Source organism: Trachemys scripta, chromosome 2 (assembly GCF_013100865.1).
Source record: "Trachemys scripta elegans isolate TJP31775 chromosome 2, CAS_Tse_1.0, whole genome shotgun sequence".
NCBI classification, from domain to species: domain Eukaryota; kingdom Metazoa; phylum Chordata; order Testudines; family Emydidae; genus Trachemys; species Trachemys scripta.
The window spans coordinates 219,931,385-219,952,901 of record NC_048299.1 but is presented as its reverse complement, the minus strand read 5'-3'; the positions used below and the strand labels follow the sequence as shown (position 1 = coordinate 219,952,901).

General features: G+C 36.5%; 1 protein-coding gene across 3 annotated transcripts in view; it reads right to left on the bottom strand.

Annotated features, from left to right (window-relative positions):
* CHD7 (chromodomain helicase DNA binding protein 7) overlaps positions 1 to 21,517 on the bottom strand; it is a 186,888-nt gene that overhangs the window by 47,412 nt on the left and 117,959 nt on the right. For all 3 annotated transcript variants that reach the window (XM_034762986.1, XM_034762988.1, XM_034762987.1), the window contains 5 exons: positions 14,798 to 14,933; positions 9,951 to 10,088; positions 8,726 to 8,791; positions 2,927 to 2,982; positions 1,288 to 1,402 (listed from right to left, as the gene is read on the bottom strand). In XM_034762986.1, the coding sequence (XP_034618877.1) occupies positions 1,288 to 1,402; positions 2,927 to 2,982; positions 8,726 to 8,791; positions 9,951 to 10,088; positions 14,798 to 14,933 (511 nt within the window). The remainder of the gene's footprint in view (positions 1 to 1,287; positions 1,403 to 2,926; positions 2,983 to 8,725; positions 8,792 to 9,950; positions 10,089 to 14,797; positions 14,934 to 21,517) is intronic.

The following is a 21,517-nucleotide window of genomic DNA, read 5'->3' as shown; positions in this document are numbered from 1 at the left end:
AAAAAAGTGAAATACATGGCCTGGTCACTGAAGAGTAATGTTACATAAATTTCACAATGTTGTGCCATTAGCCAATTTTTCTAGAATGCATCTAAGACAAATTTTGGCAATGTATCAAGTATCGGGGTTCTTTTGAGATAGTCATTTAATCTGAATGTTCCTTAGTCATTAGAATTACCTGATACAGCTATCCTCCCACTTTCTAATTAATTCAAAAGCATCTTTTAGATGTTTTGACCCAAGGCTCAGACATTTTGTACCTATTTGTAAAAGCACAGAATGTGGAAAATAGTAGAATTCTGATAAAATTTACACAAATCTCTCTGCTAACTGTATTTGGTCAGAAGCCAACAATGATTTTTTAATGGAAGTTTCCAATTCCCTATTGGCCTTGCTTAGCCTGAAGTACTGTATTAAATAAAAATTCATAAAACAAACAAACAAACAAAGATCAGGGCACTAAAACCCTATATTTCAAATTACTAAATTTTGCTGAAAGGTAAGGTTTCACAAGGATCGGCAAACCAGAAAAGCTGCCCCTTTATTGGCAAAACCTCTGCTATAGTACTGCTTGTGGCTCTAAGTGAAATTAAATTGGTGATCAAAAGCTCAGAGTCCCTAGTGGGCAGTAGTCCAAATCACAGAAAATTGCCATGCATTTTTCTGGCATAATTGGCTGCTCGGGGAGAGCTCTGGTACTGATTCTGCAGGAGACTCAGTCTTTTCAGTCACTATGGATAGTTGGGTAGGGCTTACATTATTGTCAAAGTTCTGAATTTTAAGATCAACAATTTGCTAATGTTTATTTACTTACAACCCATATGGCTTACTTAAAAAAACATGTTTAAATTTAAGAGAACCCTTCCGCACCTGCATGTCATCTTAAAATTTTAATCAGACCTGTGTCTCCAATTCTCTTTTTCAGGATAGAGATGTTATGAGTCAGGATGATATCACAATCATTTCCACATTAAATTGTGGTGGGATCAAGTTCTCTTAGAACAAATAAGCAACAGGAAGACCAAGTAACTTCCTGTTTATAAAGTGAGCAATTAACCATTTAACAGTAAGAAACAGCAATAAACTATAAACGAAAGCTGTATAACTTTATGTAACTGAATTCAAAAGCCTCTGAATTTAGCTTAAGAATATTTTTACGTTGTGATGAAAGCTAATTTTATATCAACCAGATGTTCAAAATCTTATGTACATATAAGGGATTAAGCATTTATCAGAATATCCCTTTAAAAAAAAATCTAACTGAAATAGTTATGAAAATAGTCATACCTCTGAGAGGAACTTGTTCTGACCTTGCTTTGCCTTAAACCGCTTAACCTTTTGCTGAATTCTCTTGTCCTTGTCCAACTGTTCTACAGATGCCCACTGACAATGAAGGTAAGAACTAGAAGATAGAAAGAAAAACTTCTTCAAAGCAATCCCAGCCCAAATGTTTCCACTGCATACTCCTATTTGCTTCCCTGGATCTATTCCTTTCTCTGATTTTCCCCCCAAACTTTTACTAGCAACTGAACAGAGTAACACCATGATATCTGGAATATCAGATACTATCTTTCATTTAACTAATCACCTTTAGTGGCAGCAACTATACTTACTATCTAATAAAGGTACTAGTCAGAATTATCAGTATGGCTCATATATACATACCTCACACTTCTGGCCTTTGGCTTAGAGTGCTCAAGATAAAGGTTATTGGGAGCATTCAGAATACGTAACAAGACAAAAATGTACACACTATAAACTTCACTACTTATTAATTCAAAAGTATAGTGGGATTAAAACTCATTGAAACGATCTAAAAATACCTTTAAATCCATTGTGTTACATAGTGCATATCTCTAATGTAGAACTGTAATTAGAGGCCCTGTGCAAGCCAATTAGCACTATAAGACAATTTTAATCATACTTTTGGGAATATTCAATAATCAATAGCTTATGCCTTAACACATTTTCTTAAAGATTAACTGTTCCATCATCATAAACCTGAAATTAAAATTGGTTTTATTTTAAAATTTTGTTTTTAAGTAATAAAAAGTTCAATATCAAGTTATACAATTACTATCAAATAACATCATAAGCATCGGTCACGTGTGGTTAACACTACAATAAGAATTACAAATAGAATGAAACAAAATAAACAGGATTTAAGCTATTAATCATGTCAGATCAATATGAAACAAAGAACAATAAACCAGGGTAGGTTAGCTGCTTATATTTTATAACCAGTATAGTTAAAAGGAAGTCAACCTGCAATTAACTGGAAATGCAAGTGAATTTCTATCAGATGTTGAAATTTATTTTACCATTTTAATATATTAAGTTTCCCAATTCAGCCCCTACTCTTTCTCCCTTCCCTAAAAAATTCAGAGTCAAAAGTGATACAATATGCTTCCATTGCTAATACTGGACATTTCAGGAAAATTTAGCTGTCATCATGAAACTGTTGGAAATAAAATTCTATTTAGCAGTCTAATAAAATATCAGACATTTTGTTGAACACTCGCTTTTTTTTTTTTTTAAGAAGGAATGTAAAGGTTAATTATTTTGATGACCTTTTTGTAAATTAAGAAATTAAGGCTCCAATGCTGCAGTCAGATCTATGGAGGCCTAGGCGCCTGTCTGCATGGATCTACCTGCAGAATCAGGGCCTTATTAAGCAAAAATCAAAGCCAATTTGACCTTGTTCTTATAATGGTTTTATTTTAGAGAGAAAACTTAAATCATACAGATAAGAATGTATTCAGTCACCAAATCTAGCACCATGTCAATGCCAAAATGCCTATTTATTATTCATTGTTTAAGGTGAGATGTTAATAGTGTCACTTTCTAAATATAATTTTGAACAAAATATTCAGAACCTGCTGGTATTTTTAAGGAAAAGGGTAACAAAAGTTACAAGCTTACTTACAAGTTTTTGTACTTTACATAGAATTCCTCTGTTTCCACTTCCTCTCCATTCTCCATCTGTAACAAAGACAGATTTCAACTGTGTGTTGAGCTACTAAATATCCCAATAGTTTTAATCATTCCCTCCAACTAAAGTACAGTATATTGTCCAAAGGTATTACTGATTAAAGTTTCAGAAGAGAGTGCGCACGTGTACATGTACACACGTACGTGTGTGTGTGTGTATATATATATATCGGGGAGATGTATGAAGGGAAATGGACAAAAGGATATGGGTAAGAAGTTTCCTCCATCAGCTTACTCAAGCACATATTACACTGCTTACTACAACTTCCAAGACATGAATCATTTTAACTCCTCCCTAACCACATGCAGCTTCATTCACAACAACCTCACCCCAAATCTGGCTTTCTGCCAAACCCACAGTGTTAAATAGAAGCCAAGCGTACCATTTTCTCAGGCAGCAGCCAATTAGCAACTGCACTCCTGAATACCATATGTATTATTTTTGGCCAGATCATGGCAACTTTACATTGTGGGTTTTGTAACGTTTTAAAATAGACTTTTAAAGGGGGTTTATGCCTCCATATAGTTAATAACACTAAACAAGAAGCCATATAAAACTAAGCCTTGTACTTCTGCTATAATTTTATAGTGTATCACTGTTCATGATTTAGTTTTACTCAATGGTGCAATTAAATTCACTCAGGCAAGATGTCTCACATACAGAGCAGCCAAATTAAATTAACACCAAAATACTACATTTAAGCAAGGTTGAATCTGTGATACAAACCAGCAAAGCCAAGGGCATTCAGTGTTAAGGGTTGAGACTGTGCTTAACTCATCCCTGGTGCCAGAGTATGGGGGAGCATATGGCATGTAATTCAACATCAAAGTCTTATTCCTGATCCCTGCTATAGGACAAATTAAGGACAAATTTGAGGGCCACCTCAAATTTAAGATTTTGTTTATTTCACAGCATTAAGTTAAACAGTTTTTGTTGTGTTAATATGCTTTGGAACTGTTACTGTCTATTATATAACAACACAATTTTCAAAACTGACACAGCATACATAAGCAGGGTCAGTTCTCAGGGTTCTGTGAAAAGTATTATGTGCAGGGCTACATATACCTAAATTCCCTTCTATGCCTTGAATCCTCATCTCCACATATTCCACCCCTATCCTTAAACCCCCCATTACAGATGGAGAAAGGATGTGATGCCCTGAGACAAAGATGAGACTACTTATCTGCCAGTATTAAAAATATTTTGCTCACTAGATATTCTGTTCATTCATTCCATTGCTATTGACAATAGCAATAGCTGCTCTCAAGCTCTGTTCCAGTACACTCATGTTTCTACTCTTTGCAGTAGCAACAATAGCTGCTCTCAGCTCTGTTCTAGTAGCATACTTGTGTTTCTATGGTTTGCTTCACCAAGTACTCCCTCTCTTAATATACCAGGGAGAAATTGACACCACCCTACTCCATGCTCCCTTCGCCCCTTCCCAGGAAAGGAAGTAACACTACCCTCCACCAAGATCTCAATGCAGAGTTATGTCGGGGAGAGAAGGAAAGCTGTTCTTTATATCTATCTCCAGTTTCTCCTAGCTCCTATGTAGAAAGGGATGAACAATTCCCATCCTAATTCTGCAGGAGTAGGTTGCGCAGCCTCTCCATGAAGACACCTCCAGAAGAGGGAGTTTGAACACCGCCAAGGCTTACCCGCTCAAGACAACTAATGGTATATGGAGATTTCTGAATTGGATATTTCTATTTAGAGGTCCTAACATAATAGAAGTACAAACTCCAACTAGGAGTATTTTAGTAACCTGAATCTTGTCAGCATCTCTATGTGATACCAACCATTTAGGAAATTAGCTCCTAGTTATAAATAAATAAATAAAGGAATAAATCAGGTTTAAATATCCTGGTGATCATTTTAGAACTTGTACTTTATTTACTCGATTGCCTAATCTCTCTATTTTTATTTTTAAATTGAAAAATTTAAATCCCAATACCATCTGAAAACTGATTGAGGTATACAACATCTATATAACTTTAAAGTTAGCAAACGTTTTTGTTTTTATTAATTTAGCATACTTCTGCTAGGGTTTAGCCTTATGAAAATGTCTCAACTCAATTGATAAATTAATAACACAATGATTTACACTGAAAATGCGGACAGACTATGTACTATTGCAGTACCAGAAGGTGTTTCTATATTAGCTAATAGAGAACTAAACTTATTTTGTGTGCAATAAATATACTTCTTTTCGTCAAACTGTACGCGTCTAAGTCACTCTTTAAAGCAAATACTTTGGAAACAAAACTACTGTTGAAAAAAAACATAGAATCATAGAATATCAGGGTTAGAAGGGCTCTCAGGAGGTCATCTAGTACAATCCCCTGCTCAAAGCAGGACCAATCCCCAGACAGATTTTTGCCCCAGATCCCTAAATGGCCCCCTCAATGATTGAACTCACAACCCTGGGTTTAGCAGGCCAATGCTCAACCCACTGGGCTATCCCTGCCCCGCAATTTAGTAAGTTTTGGCTAACACATTTACAGTGTAAAAGATTACTACGTTTTGGTTAAAGTCCAAGAACTAATCTACTTGTTCTCTGTACATCTAGACACCCAAAGGTTGACAATACATTGATATAGCACAAGTTATGGAAAGCAGCTTAAGAATATTGTATAACTGCAGTCTAAAATATTCAATCATGAACTTTGTTGTGACTCAATAAAAATAGACTGATGTCAGACTAAGTAGAATGTTTGTGTGTTTCTCAAATACTGATGAAGGAGTCGTAAGATAGTATGCATCGTGGTTGGGCAACCATGGATACGCTAAGTAGGCCTGATTAGAGCTGGCTGAAACATTTTTGCTGAAATATACTGTTTCACTGAAACATTTCACAGAGATGTATCTGTTTCCATGAAACTTTTGTCAGGACAATTTTTAGGTCTGCTGAGAGAAGGATGCAAGGGAAAGGAGAGGACAGAGACTATAGCTGACTGATAAGGGTGCCTGGGATGTGGTAGAACCAGGTTCAAGTCCCTGCTCTGCAGTGCTAAGGGATAAAAAAATTCTTCTCAAAAACTGCTGTGAAACAGAGGTGTCATCCTCCAGTCAGCTCTAGCACTGATCATATCCAGGTCTGAAACTGGCAACTTTGTTTATAATCTTAACAGAGGATTGAATGATCATTCAATGATCAGGGGACTGAACTACATTCACAATCCAGCAGCGATCCATATCATCACTTCCTCCAGGAGAATGATATAGCACACATTATTGAGGCAGCATGGATAAGCTTGCATTGCCACTGCCTGTACTCTGTGGCAGTATTTGCAGATAGTTATTGAGACTACGGAGACTAGAGAAGACTGAGTAAATTCAGAAACAGTTGAAAGTTAGATGAATGGTTAGCACAAGGGACGATGAAAGTCACTATTGACAAATGCAAAGTAATAAACATTAGAAAGAATAATTTCAACTATTGATATACATCACAGAATTCTAAACTATCCAGTTCAGAAAAGATTTGGGCATTGGCAGCTGGGGGAAAACATCTGCTCAGCATGCACTATTAGGCATATTTTCAGTATATTCTTTCTATAAATCAATTGTATGCCTTCATTTTGAATATATTCAGTTCTAGTCAACCCATCTCAAAGAAGATATAGCAGAAATAGGAGGTTGTGGTCCCAAAATGGGTGACAAAATGATTACAGACATGGAACAGCTTCCATATGAAAATACACTGAAGTGATTGGGACTGTTAATTCAGAGAGGGGACATGACAGAGTTACCAAAACAGTACATTGGCTATATAGCTAAATTGGCACTATTTACCCCCTTATAATAAAGGCAAGGGAACATTCAATAAAACTAAATGACAGAAAATTTAAAACTGATAAAATATTGTATCTATTTAAATGTTTATATAAATGAAATGGTTTACATTTTGTTTTCTGTACATTTAAATAAAATAAATTTTAAGCCCAATGTTTTAGGCTCTTTACACAGAAATATTTTGCATCTAGCAATTCTAAAACCATACCCAGGATATTTTGGTGGAAACCAGTATAATTCGATCACAAGGCGGCTGTCCAAAAGCAGTCTCATCATCTAATATTGTCCTTTGCTAGGACAAAATCTTTTGTTGCACCCCAATTTGCTGAGAGGTTTCCCAATGAAGCCTTTTCTAAAGTTTATTTTGTGTACTGGTCCTGATCACAGCTATTTTACTTTGATTACTAATCTAGGAACCATGGTTTTGATTATATCAGTAAGAGTGCAAAAAGAGATTTAATAAATGCACAGTTGGGGACTTTAGATGTTAACATTTAACATCCTCAAATCCATTTTTGGTACAGGGAGTAGGGTGAGATGGAGAAGAAAAGGGAGCGAGGATAGATACCCCTCAAACCTGCAAATGCAATCCATAAAAAACATTAAAGGAAGAGCTCAAAATAGAGCTTGCCTCCAGCCGAGCTTGCAATCAAAGACATGCAGGCAGCAGACCAACCACTTCCCACAAACTGCAGCAAAATACACACTCCCCATGGGTAATCACACCTTTGCTTGCAGGGAAGAGGAAGAAGAGAAGAATAATTGGTGACAAACTGCCTCCAATGTAAAAACATTTATGAAGAGACCAGATTCTCCACTGTTGTCTAGAGGACCATCAGGACAACTAATTATTGAGTTTAAGATTACAATTAAGTTTACCTGAAAAAATAAGCCTGTGGGTTGAAATACAAAACAGTTCTCAACTATAATAAAGTTAGAATTATTATGCTGTGATAACTGAAAGGCCAGGTCATCAAAAACAGACATGACATGCCATGAATTTAGATTTATAAAGCACCTGAAAGTACTAGTACAGCCAGGAGTAAGGTTCAAAAGTTAAAAAGCCCTACGAAACCCCCAAAAGAATTGAGGAAAAGTTTTTTCCTCTCCTTTTGGAATACACGTGAAAGTCTTTTTATTTAATCAGGATGAACTTGAATATATTTAGGTGAATCATATAAGTTGAATTTCACACAAAAGCTACAGCATAAACAATGAGTAAGCTATAGAGAATGTCTTGCAGAATTCAATAACGTTTAGACCTTTGGTAAATGACCACCCTCTTTGCATTTCCCACAGAGTAAGGAAATCCAGTAGTTTGGAATTAGCATGTTATTTTGCTGTACAGGTCAGCCAAGTTCTATTGAGGAACTCCTGTTCCTGCGTTCAGCAAAATGATAGCACAACAGACATATTTTGCATAGGGGATTAGAGGAAAACCATGTTAACCCTTCCACGGTGACAAACTGCAGTATTCAACATATTTCTGCAGATGGCCAGATATGATCCTCTTGATCACATGTTGATTCTGTTAACTGCATGGGGATGTCCATTGTGAGAGGATTTGACATGAAAAAAGCCTGCCCATGATTTTACCACAAATGCAAAAAATTAAAAATCTAGGACTCAAGAGAAGGATATCTCCCACTACACCTCCAAAGCAGTAAGTGGTACTCCAGTGTGAGTTATGATAAAGTGAATGCATTTGCAAAAAGTAAAAACTGTTATCTGTACATGCACAGGGAAAAAAACTGCAAGGTCAACTACATAAACATTTTCTTGTGTGCACACACATACTTAAAAAGCCTATATAATGGCATTTTTAAGGAGCCCTCTCCCTTCACTAAAGCAGCTGTTTAATTGGAAATATTTAAATTTTGAAAATGAAAAAACTAAATTGGATATGGGCATCTTTTGTTTATTAAAAATAATAATTACCTGTTTCTTGACTGAACGACTACTCATGATTTTTTCTACTACTGGACCTTCAGCATCAGCCGATTCCTGCAAAATAAATGTTGCACAATAGTTACAGAAGTAAGCAGAGTATTTTTGTTCTTTAGAAACTTTCTTCAGGAAGACATCCTTTAATAGTTAATCATAATCCGAGTTTAGTTGCAGGAGAATTTTTTTCTGATGCATGGACTGTAGAACTCAATTGCATTTAATGCCTTATTAAATCTGGTGGAAATTACATTTTAAAGAAATATTTTTAATACAATAGGAGACTGACTAAATTCTTGGTTGACATTCATTGGTGGGAATCACTCCAGCAGAAAGGCTAATCAGTGACACACTTCATGTGCCAGAGACAGGAGTGTGTTTTCTTGCTGTGTAATTACGTGGCCAGTTACTTCTCCCATAAAGCTGAACACCCCCTTTGCTGCCTAGATCCCCAAAACCAGAGGACCTTGGAAAACCCCAGTTGGCAATGCACAGTAACAGCGTCCATGTGATAGCTGTCAAAAATACGTCTGTCCCCACTGTCAAAGCTGCAGGTAAACATCCCCATGCCTCTTCTGTTAGGGGTATGTATAGGAGATCACATATGACATTTCACAGAGCTTAACATAGCACAAATTGCCAAAGGAAGTAACAAAAAGTATGTATACATTCACCAATGGCATGTCGGTTAGTTAAGTGAAGTAGTGATAGGAAAAGAGCACTACAAAACAATAAGATTGTTAGAGTCATTTGTGCATTATTACCCCTCATTTTATTCAAACTATTTTATCCATCATTTACATTGCACAGAGAATAAAGTGAACCCTGCTGGGTACTACAAGGCAGTAATTTCATAAAGGGGTTCTTATGGTGCCTAGCAGCAGGAGACAAGCTTGAGTGGTTTATTAAAGTCATAGAAGCCAGACCACTAAATCCACAGAGGTAAATTCAGTCTCCTTACTGTCTAGTTTTAGGCTTCTCCTTAGCAAAGACCGTTATATTTCACCGAACTGTGTCAAATTACATTATTGTAGGCTTGTAAAAAACAAAACAAAAAACCCAAACCATGAATGAATATAGCCTTTAAGAACCTAAACTAATTTATTTTGCCAACCTGAGATGAAAATCCCTTAGTAAAGAGGCAAACACTTAAAATTTTAAATACCTAGGATGCTGTTACAACATTTCCAGTCCATCCATGTTTGGAATACGAACTGACCTGTAGCTCTGACTGAGACGTATTTGAAGGGGAGTCTCTTCCCGCAGCATCCGCATCATCAGCCTCCTCATCTGAAATCTTGAACTCCAGGTCTTCTGTGTAACGTTTTCTCTTAACCTGCCTGCTGGATCGTCTCTTCTAAAAAGAGATCATTGATATTCTTTGTAAGAAACAAAAAGGTGGGGTACAGAATAAACACGAAAAAAGCATCTTTACAGTTTTCATACACTGTACTACTTTTTAAAAAGCAATTACAGCATTCTGGTAGTGACAGTAAAATTAAAGTGGCATTTTCATTGGAAATTTTTTAGTTGCTTGTAATTTTTGCAAAAAAGTTTAGACTATAATTCCTCATGCTCGTTTCTGAATTGGAAGGATGTTTTATTTTATTTCTATTTTAATATTTAGCCATTTATAGAACTCAGAAGCAAAAAGAGTGAATGTTCCTTAGTTTTGTTTTCGGAGTTTCAGAGTTGGTATATATGTAGTCATGAATGAAGACAGTTGCACTCACTGAGGACCTCATCTTCATTATTTCATTGTGAGCTGAGGCCTTATACACGGTGCAGAATTAAGCCCCTTATTTAAAGGTTTTAAAAAAAAATCTCCACATTTGAAAATAGAGGCTAGCAAAAGTGTAGTACAGTATTTTCCTTAACTCCAGATAATGTACTGAAGTTTTATACTAGTCATTCATGCTTTTAGGAATTCCAGGGAGAGCTGGTAAAAATCCATATATTTAGGTTGTTTCACACCTTTTATAAAAGATTCTCAAGAATCTCCAACATCTCCACTGTTACAGCCCGGACAAAGCCCTGGGGCTAGATATGCTTTCTGCTTGTCCCATGAAATTATATTCCGGTTTTGCTGGATACACAAACTTTGAGGAAAAAATTCACTATTTCCCTTTTCTCACTTTCAAGGACAACCATAGGTGGCGTGTGAGTCTTTCATTTGGGGAGGCTAAGCCCAGGAGAGCCAGTAGCTCCCTATAAGTGGAGGGGGGGGGGGGGCACCAGCATCCAGATTGTTGCCAGGCCCCTGCCCCACCCCTCCTCCTGAGGCCCCGCCCACACTCCAGCCTCCCCTCTGGTCATCCTTGCTGCCTCTTCTGCTCACACTCCACCTCTTCTGAGGCCCCATCCGCTGCTCACTCCTCTCTGGCCCCCGGCCCAGAACGGGGGAGGAGAGCATGCCCACTTTTTTCTTCCTTAAGGGTGGAGTAGGAGGAGGGGAGGGGCCGAGCTGAGGCCAGGGCCATGGTCCGGGCACTGGTGCCTCCCCCCACACTTCTAGGGAACTTCCAGTACTCCTGCTCCCAGGGTGCAAAGGGGGCAAGTCTCCAAAGGGAGGTGAGCCGCATCCAGCATCTGCCCCCCGCATGGCCAGCTTCTTTTTTTATTTTGGGGAGGCTTAACCTCCCCCAGCCTCTTATACGCACTGCCCATGAAGACAACTGTAGATCTGAGATTAAGTTTTGAGTGTTTAACTTTGCAACCTAAATAATATACTTGCATTAAAACAAGTTAATTCAAATATGTTTGAGGAGAAAAGAGATAGAGACTATAGGAAGTATCCTATAAATGCACATTTACTGCAGAATTTAAAATTAATTTATTTATTTTTAAACAATCACTAGTTAACCCCCATTTTCTGCAACAATCTTTCTCAACTTTTTCAACTAATCACTGGCAAATTATACATTATACATTTCTAAAGCTAATATGATATTTTTGCAGTAGTTCTAAACAAAGAGGTCATAGTACCTGGATTGTTAACATCTTAGATTCTTAGTAATGACAACCTGAACATTTCAATTTACTCTTCAATATTTACACTAGTTACTTTTTTCATTTTTTCAGCTTGATGATTGAAAAATCATAAATTAATTACAATTTTGTTTGTAGCAATTTTCATTTTATGGTTCATAGTGCTACAATGTTCAGTATGCAAACACTGAAAGAGAGTATTTATAAAAATAACTGTTTCTATTGGATTATAATAAAACTAATAGAAATCTACCTTTTCACAATCCCTCAAGCACCAATTCTCCCATTGCATTCACACAATAAATACAAAGTTAAATGATAAAAAATTAAAGACTAAAATTATGACTGTACCACCTAACAAGCCACATAGCCTTCCATGTATGCCTCCCTCCCTTCTACCCGTCTCTTTCCTTTGTGTCATCTCATGAAACTAATTCAGATTATAAGCTCTTTGGGGTATAGACTGCTTTTACTTTGAAAAACACCATGCACACCTACAGTGCTAAATACAAATGTGTATGACTGGCTCAGTAGATGTATACATTTCAATCCATATTTATATATCTTTTGATCTGTATAGATGGAGCTAAAGATATTTATATTTGGATAGCTTTAGAAATATTTATATGGCTATATAAATATTTATATATAAAAATACTACCTTCTGCTAGGTTTTCTTACAAAATCTAAATTTTGTGTCAAGTCTGAGTTGACAGCATTTCTTTAGGCAAGATATTGCAACTATGTAATTACATCTTGGAAGAAATAAGTTAGGGGAGTTCCCCTTAAACTGCAATATAAAGGCAATAGTTGGATATTTGAAAATATTTGCTACTATTTCTGGTGCCAAAATCTCTTCTTGCATTTCCTTAATGAAAAGGATGCTGAACTACTAAGGATAATCCTGCATTTTATGTTTATTTACATGGTTAGCTTCCTGTTTCCTGTAATGTCCACAAGAGCCTTTTCAATTTTTATGTATTCTTGCCTGAATCCATATGTGTATTTGTGCGCTTTCAATTTAACATTTTACTTATTGCTGGTTTGTAGGTAGCAAGATGGACAGAGTTGCTCTTAGACTTTGAATAAAAACTACAAATCTATATTTAATTTTTCATTGTGGTAATACTTACAGATATGACATCACAACACACTATGTGACAGTACAGCAAAAATATTAAGACTATACTTTTTTCCTCTAATTAAGGAGCATTATGTAAGAATAGGAAAAGCTACACATTTGTCTCTAAGTCTTACTGAGGATTCAGTACTAAGAAGAAGAACAAATTTCTAGTTTTACATTTTAGCTTCATATTTTCTATAATCTAAATATGCATACACAAGTGCTGGAACTAGGGGGCTGGAGGTACTACTGCACCCCTAGGCTTGAAGTGGATTTCATTATATATAGGGTTTATGGTTTGGTTAAATAGCTCTCAGCACCCTCACTATTCAAATTGTTTCAGCATCTCTGTATGCATATTTAATTATTTGTATTACTCTCTATAGATTAGTGATAAGCTAATGCGAGTTTCTATTAACAAGCATGCGTGTGAAGGAAAAAAGTAAAATTTTTGCAGGAACATTAATTCTGAATGTCCTAATGTCTATGACTATGTCCTTCCTTAATCACATATAAATACAAAAAACAATCATTTCAAAAGTATAAAACTTTAAGAGCACGAATGAAAAAATCAAGTATTTAAGTGATATTTTATTACCAAATGATGAAAAAACTAATTGTTTTTCATTATTTACAGAGATATATTAATATTATACTATTAAAGTTCTTATGTCTGTCTCAGACTGGATTAGAAGGAAGTTTTTGTCCAATTAACACTCAAACTAAAAATACCAGCACACTATTGTTTAAGTTGATTTGCACAAAACTGAACCCTCTAGTCAAACATGCTTCATTTACATCAGCAACATGGTGAATTCACCCATTAACCAAGCTAAAAGGAAAACTGAACACAACTAAAAATGCATCCTTTAGATATTCTTAATGTCATGCTGTTTGTATCTGCTCTTCTGTTCCAGAATGCATTATTCTGAGATGTCATAGCTACTAAGGAGTGCAAAAAAAAAAAAAAAAAAAAAAAAAAAAAATGGACTGAGGGAAACAGACAAATAGTGCTTTGGGTTGTTTCTATTTGTTTGCTTTTTGAACTAGTATACTGTAAAAGTTTGAGTGTTGTTATAATAAATTCTATAACCTTTATTGAAAAACCTGGTGAAAAGACAGACTAGTTGTGCCATGCCCTAAAACATCACCTCTTGGCAGCCTACTTTACAACATTCAGAAATGATACATTCTGTGGCACTGCTGTTCACTGGAACATCTTTAACGGGCTCACAAGAGAAAAAACAACAGTATATTTGTGACCTGTGTGCTAAACACCTCTCTGTGTGGTTACCTGAGCAATATCCGAATATCTCCACCAAACAAGACGCATGTTTTCATTTTCAGATTTTATTTAAAATAAGAATGCAACAATAACATCAGGAGAATACATCAGCAAATTCCTAAGGGAATTTAGCACTCTTGATGTTTACAACTGACAGACCTACAGATGGAAGTCCTTTATTTATCCACAGGACAGGTATAGTACAAGCAGTAGCAATAAAAGTTCCCCTACCCTGCTCTTTCATGCTTTATGCTTGACCTAAAAAGGGACCACCAAGAAGTAAATGCAAAAAAACAAATGTTAGCTAGGCTGGACTATATAAAGACTTCTAGTAATATATCTACACTAGAAAGGCCAGCATCAGAATACAGTATAGTGACAGAGAGGAAAGAAAGTGAAACTCATTTGTATATATTCACAGATGGCAAACCAGTAAAGCCAAATTACAAACAAGAAAGTTCTTTTAACACACTATTCGCCACTGGGATCTCCAATTCTTACCTTTCTTGATATACTGTTTCAGCCAACAAAGAAAATATTTTAAAAGCATCTCTCTAATGGAGTCAGAGTTTATGTTTTTTATATATATATATACTAATATATATATATATATATATTAGTTACCTGGTGCTAAATAATTAGGTTTTGAATGTCAAAATAATGGCATTACCTGAACACCTGGGTCATCATCTTCTTCGTGAGGAGATGGAGGTGGTGTTTTCTCTAAATCCGAGTTTTCAGAACCTTCCTTTCCCTTGTTGACCTTTTTCTTCACTGCACTAGTTTCTGAGTCTGGTTTCTTGTTACTAAAATATAAATATCGTTGATTAGTGATTGAGAAAAATTTAATATAATATAATATGTTGAACTATGAAGGCATGTTTATCCCTAGTTATTTTATTACTCTAATCACTTTGCCTTATTTTCAGGAGCTAAACAAATCTTTAAAATATCATTGACCTCTGTTATTTTTATACACTTCCCTTTGACCTTTTTAGCATGACATCTTACTTTCCTTTGCCAAGGTCAAGCTGCTGATGTGGCCTGCACTTAATGTTGGATGGACTGACTGGAATATTTGATAAAGTCAAATGAGTGGCTAAAATGAAAACTTGACTTCCACTTCAATATCTTTGTAAATTCCGAACAGTAGTTGAGCTCCATGATAAATCTGAGGAAAAGTGAATGTATGATCACTACGTGCATTCTTCTTAAAATGCACGTATGGAAAACAATCAGCTGAGCAGAGCCATAGAAGGAATTTATCAGAATAGTGAACAGAATGAGCAAATCATCCTTTTTATTCTGTAGTTTCATGGTATTTACAAGGAAACTGAGGCAGGACAGTTTTTATTTCAAGTCTCAGGTCAGACATACCTAGTCAATTAGTACAACCATAATTTGTAGGTGTGGTCAGTTTGTGCAGCAGGGATTAATTACATTTCACTTCACCTGACCAGGTCTGTAATTGTCCACGGTAGCCAAAATGATTTTTTTCCCTAACCTGCCTCTGCCCAAGTTCTCCAGTGCTTTTTACTAGGGGAGAGAAGAGATGAATACCAATAGCTGAAGATTCATGAGAAAGGCTATATCAACACCACATTACTGTGATTGGGGGGGGGGGGGGGGAAATGGTGTGTGTGTTTTTTAAAATAGATTCAAGCTTCCAAGGAGTTGGGTATTTTGTATAATCCTCTCACTGTATTTAACACTGTCTGTGCATATAAACTTAATTTAAAGAAACGACATACCTGAGAAGAGATACCTCAAAACCTCCATCTTCCAATTAAATACTAGGGGATTTTGAACATTATATCAAATATCAAAAGGTCAAATTCTTAAATGACACCAAAAAATGTAAGTTTGAAGGGGGAAATTTTATGAGCAATTTAAAATGTGCTCAATTTTTGAAGTTTTAGGTAGATTTGTGTGTTCTATATATGTGCCCTTTTCCCCTCCATGTCTGCTGCAGGTTTGACATATGATTGCTTTTAAAGAGTGGCTAACATTTGTGCTGAAACATTTAATGTAGAATCATACGCTGAGTTTTGTCAAGTGAAAAACTGAAATAGACAGACATCTCAAGAACTTTTAAACAGCTTCCATTTATTTAAATTCATAATTGCATATCAGGGATGCTAGCTGGGGAAAAAAACTTGGTAATTTTCAATCCTGTACCTTCTGACTTAAGCATTTATTAAATGAGAGCATATTTATATTAAGGTTTGTAAAACAAATCATACAAATACAGTTACACCATGTTTTGGTTTTAAGAATTTCTAGGATGTATTTTTCCTGTTTTGTAACATGGTTATATATTTAAAAACAATGCTCACAAGATATTTTTGTATGATTACACATTAATATATTGGGAAATTTAAAAATACAACTTAATTAGAGCAAAATTCTAGAGCACAGTAATATAGTTTAGCTTTCAAAAATCTTTCAATTCTGACAACGTTCTAAAGAGTTTGGTACCACTGAAAGAACCACATAAGACAAATCATTAAAAAACTAATCTATAAAACAGTTCCCCTTCCAACCGTCCTAGTGTGCATGCTACACATGGACAGAAGTCTCCCCTACTATGAGGCTCCATTTCCAGCATTTATTTCCGCTCTAACTGCCACAAATTATACAATACTACAGCTGAACACTGGGCCCCTTTCCTTTCATCTGCACGCCAAGAGCAATCAGATTACCCTGGTAACCAGTGGTCACATGACCAGCACCTGCTCTTTTGGCTGGATGCCACTGACTAAAGCCATCTGCTTCTCTCAATCAGCTTTCAAACATTCTCAACACCTGCGCTGCAGCGTTTTGTGGTTTCTTTTATCAAATCAGTGCAAAACTGCTTCCAAAACTTTACATATTTCTCAAATTTGTTTAAATCAAAGGTAAGCTTGTCAGGGAGTTGAACCATTGCCAGGTAAAGTAAGTTGACAGGCTAGTGCTTTTCACTGGTGACCTCTATAAATCAGAGCAAAGCATACAATTTAATTTAGTAGTAGTTACTGTGCCCTGGGTGCACGATCACATATGAATAACAGGCTTAATGTCCTGAAGAACAGCATAGCCTAGGTTTGATAAAATATCAATTTGCTGAAAGGCAAGAAAGTGCTAATGATTCTCTGTCTGCCCTTCCTAAGAATGCTCTATGGAATGTCCACAAATTGTTCAAGTCATACAGCATCTCCAAATGCTTATCACACAGGAAGATTCAGACAAAGAACATACATCCAAGTGAGGTACTTGTAGCAGATTTAACTACACAAAGATTTCTTTCTGAACTCTATTAGACCTTCCCCTCTTAGTAACAGTAGAGGGTGTGAGCTAAACACCTTCATATGTGCCTTTTATGACCTACATATACAAGCTGTGCTTCAACTCCCCCAAGTCTCTCATAGTAATAGAAGATATGTACTAAGTAATTTGGACAGGATTTCAAATCATCCTCATGCCATGGCTGCTGAAAGCAGGTACATATAAAAGTACTATTCACGTGGGGGGAAAAAAATAATAATCTAATTTGCTTTATTACAGCAATTTTTCTACAAGTCCTATATTTGGCTTTAGTGAACAAGTAAACTGCAGATTCTGTTTAATAATTACAATTATTTTTTTAAATCTATTTATCCACTACCTCATTTAGAAAATAAAGGGTGAAGGAAACTACAAAGGCAACAAGGCTCAGGCTCTGAACTGAATGAGGATTTGCATCCATACTATAGTCATGCTGCAGGCCCACTAGGAGGTGACTTCACCTGGTGGGTGGGAACAAACACTTCCTGAAGCTGTCAACAATCTTGCTTTCCTCTCCATGGTTCACAAAGCAGGTGTAATGTTCATAACTGCTAAGTGGATCCCTTACAACCTGCTTTGCTACCTAACTAGTTAAATCCACCTGCTAATAAAAAACAAAACAAAACACATCCCATTCAGAGTTTAGATAGTTCAGGTATTAAGGGCCCAACTTTTAGATGTAGGTGCCTAAAGACAAATTTAGAGATCTAAAACCCATGTTAGACAGCTAAAAACTGACTTTGATGCCTTAGGTGCCTGTATTAAATATCAATATGTACAGGATGGTATTTCCTACATTTCTGGAATAAATTTGAGATAGGCTACTTGTACATATTTAGGTCATAGGCATAAGATCTCACAGGCCAAGTGGTTCCAGGCACCAAACAGAATGCATCAACCTGGCACAGTTTAAAACAAAACAAAAAAAAATCAGAATTTGCTGTTAAAAATAGCCCTTTTATTTAAAGCATACACACCACCAGGCATCATTTCAGATTACATGATTCGGAATCCGGTATCCAATACTAACTTTGTGTTGAATGTGCTTATTCCTTAAGGCAGCATACCATACCGTCCCATATAAAATCACTAGCAGCACAACCATCAGAATGGCAATGGGGGACAATAATAAAAAGAATGACGGCAAGAGAAGAAAAGTGCGACAACAAGGAAGAAAGAATTAAAGTTGGAGACAATATGTGTCCCAACAAAATAAGCTTTTTGTCAGTCAGACAATAAACCACCACCAGAAGAGCCAGGTCAATGCATCACAAACTGGGATTGCTGAATCATGCAATTTGAAAGTATCAAAACACAGTGTGGCAGGCTCCAAAGGACTGAGCAGGGAGGTCAACTAGTTCTTGTTATAAATGTACTACTGTTGGTTTATTTAATCTGATCGGGGATTACTAACTGGTCTGTTTATTCATTAGTGTAATGTAAAAGAGTGTCAAGGTTGACCAAAACATTGGATGGGTATTCTTATTGTTGTCTAAAAATCCAAATAAATAAATCATATGGTTAAAATTCTGATCCCTTTCTTTTTTTCATTTGTAGGACACTAGCCCACAGACAAATTTCTAAAATGAACCCTGCTATAAAAGGAAAACCTGAAAAAAATTAACATGCAACCACTTGCCCTGGAAAACGAATTTAGCAAACAACCCTGCCCCACAGTTGAGTTCTGCTCCCCAGTCCACCTGACAACAGAATAGGGGAGTGGCATGCCAACCCAAAGTACTGCAGGCATGCACTCAAGGAAAGCGGATGAGTCTTGTGACTGGTGCTCTGCTTATGTACTACAAGCAGAAGAGGAATCAGGGTGTCCTGCAGGGATGAATGATCCTCTCTCCCATTTCTGGTGGAGATGGAAGTCTGTTTCCATCCTCTATAGGTGAGAATGTTGCATTACCAACACCCCATTCCAGTAGCTTTGGACTGCTAGGAAGGAGAGAGGAGCTTCATCCCAGAAGGCAATAAGCTAGATATACATAATAATTCAGAATTTAGTAAACCCTCATTAGTCAAGGTGATACAAAAGACAAGAGTCCCCCCAGCAGGGTCCAAGAGCTCTGAGGGTGAAAAAGCCAATGGTTCCTTTTATTCACAAGTGGGATGCTGCCCTAGATTCTATCTTTGTTATGGCTTTTTGCTTAGGTTTAGCCCTCTTGATAATAGGTATAGAGAAGGCTTTAAAACACAAATCCTCCCAAACTTAATTGTGTCCCTTGCACAGGGCTGTTTTGCAATACAAATATAAAGAGCCACTTTGTTACAACATGGTTATCTCGTGCCCGGCTCAAGATATTGGTTATGAATGGGCCTAATATGTCCCATAACTGGACTAAAGCTTTGGGTGTAGGTTCAAGTTCCCACACTAGAAGTGTTAACAACGCTGTAACTGGGTCACGAACCACCATGTAATAACCAAGTCATCTGACTCTCATACATAATGTAGACTGCACCTTAAGTGACTGCTTTAAGGAGATCTGCATGGACTTGAGGAGCAGATTCTGGGCATTTCAGAAGTGTACATTTCCCATTTCCCCATCTTCCTCAAAACTAATGGAAGTTTTCCTGTAGACACAGAGACAGACAAAACTTACTACTCCCTCTCCCTCAAATGCTGGCACTGACAAAATTTCTGTACAGCCTGGGATGTAGTGAAACATTTTCTAAAAGCTTTTCGAAAAACCAAAAGCTTTTCAGATGTTTTATACTCAGTTGAAATAACAAATAGAAAAAATGGCAGTAGGGATGAACAAATTTCTTTTAGTAACCTGGGCTACCAGACTGAAAAGGAAAACTGGCAGACTTTAGTGACCCACATAATCTTTGGCACACATGTAGTCAATATACTGAAAGAATGTTTTCGGATACTATCTTTTATCTGTACTCAAGGCTCAAAATTTTGCAATCTCTCAAAAACTATTATATGGCTACAGTGATCGTAAACTGATTTCTTTTTAGGGGGAAGAGGGCTCTCCCCTCCCCCCCTTCATTTCTTCCAGCTGCCATTTCTGTGTATCCTTTTACTATTGCTTTTAGGGCCAGGCTAGCAGCCACAGGAAGTTAAACCATGCCATCCTAGTCCATGGACTTGCTTTCCAAAAGTACCAACTGTACAGTGAAGTTCACTTTTGAAGTTTCCTAGATTTCTGGGATGCCAGTGGAAATGTATTTCACATGAGCACTACAAAAGTCAACTTCTTCTGTTATTCATCTGTTTGTTCATCATGTGATTACGATGTATCACAACCAGGCAGCTTACACATTTCTTCAAGGCTTACTCCAAAGAAAGGAGGAGGGGAGATTCCAAGATTCTTCTATACTTTCATGGTCAATAAGAGGATTATATGGCTAGTTAACTCTGATGTGCTGTTTTAATAAAAGTATGCATATTGATTAGAATAATCTGCTACTTTAGTGTATTTTGCCCATTTTATAATTGAATTCAATTAATTTTTTCATCCTTTCACTTCAGTGGTAGTTTCTGTCTCTGCCTATGTACTATCTATGTAGCGATACTTTTTGAACAATCCAGTAAAAGGGGCTACCCTTTTCCAACCGAATTTGATGAATGGAAATGCCTCATATTTTGTATGTAGAGAGAGACACTTCTGATTGAAATGAGAGAAAATTCAGAGCCAAACACTTATCCGAACCCCTAAGAAAATGGCTTTTTACATAAACTCAAGTTAGTTTATTGGAGGTTGAAAGTAACAAGTATCACAGAGCTTTCAAAATGCAAAATTGCCACTACTGTAATCCAATGCCTAGAAGCAAGCTACTATGGCAGTATAACAAGCACTAACATAACCAAAACACCCGACCACCTTCAGCACCACATATTCGATTTATGTAATTATCCTTTGCCACTCAGAATTTACATTTAGGTGCATCCATTTTAGTCATCTCTGCTATTGTGATGTTATATCATTCCTAGTGGGGTAGCACTATAGCAAGATCAAGATACATCACTTAAGATTCCTCTGTCCATCTGAAGACTGTGGCTCAACAGATTATTGGTTTATCCTGTTGATTTGCTTAAAACTTTGATTCAATTACCAATGTTACTGGACAGATT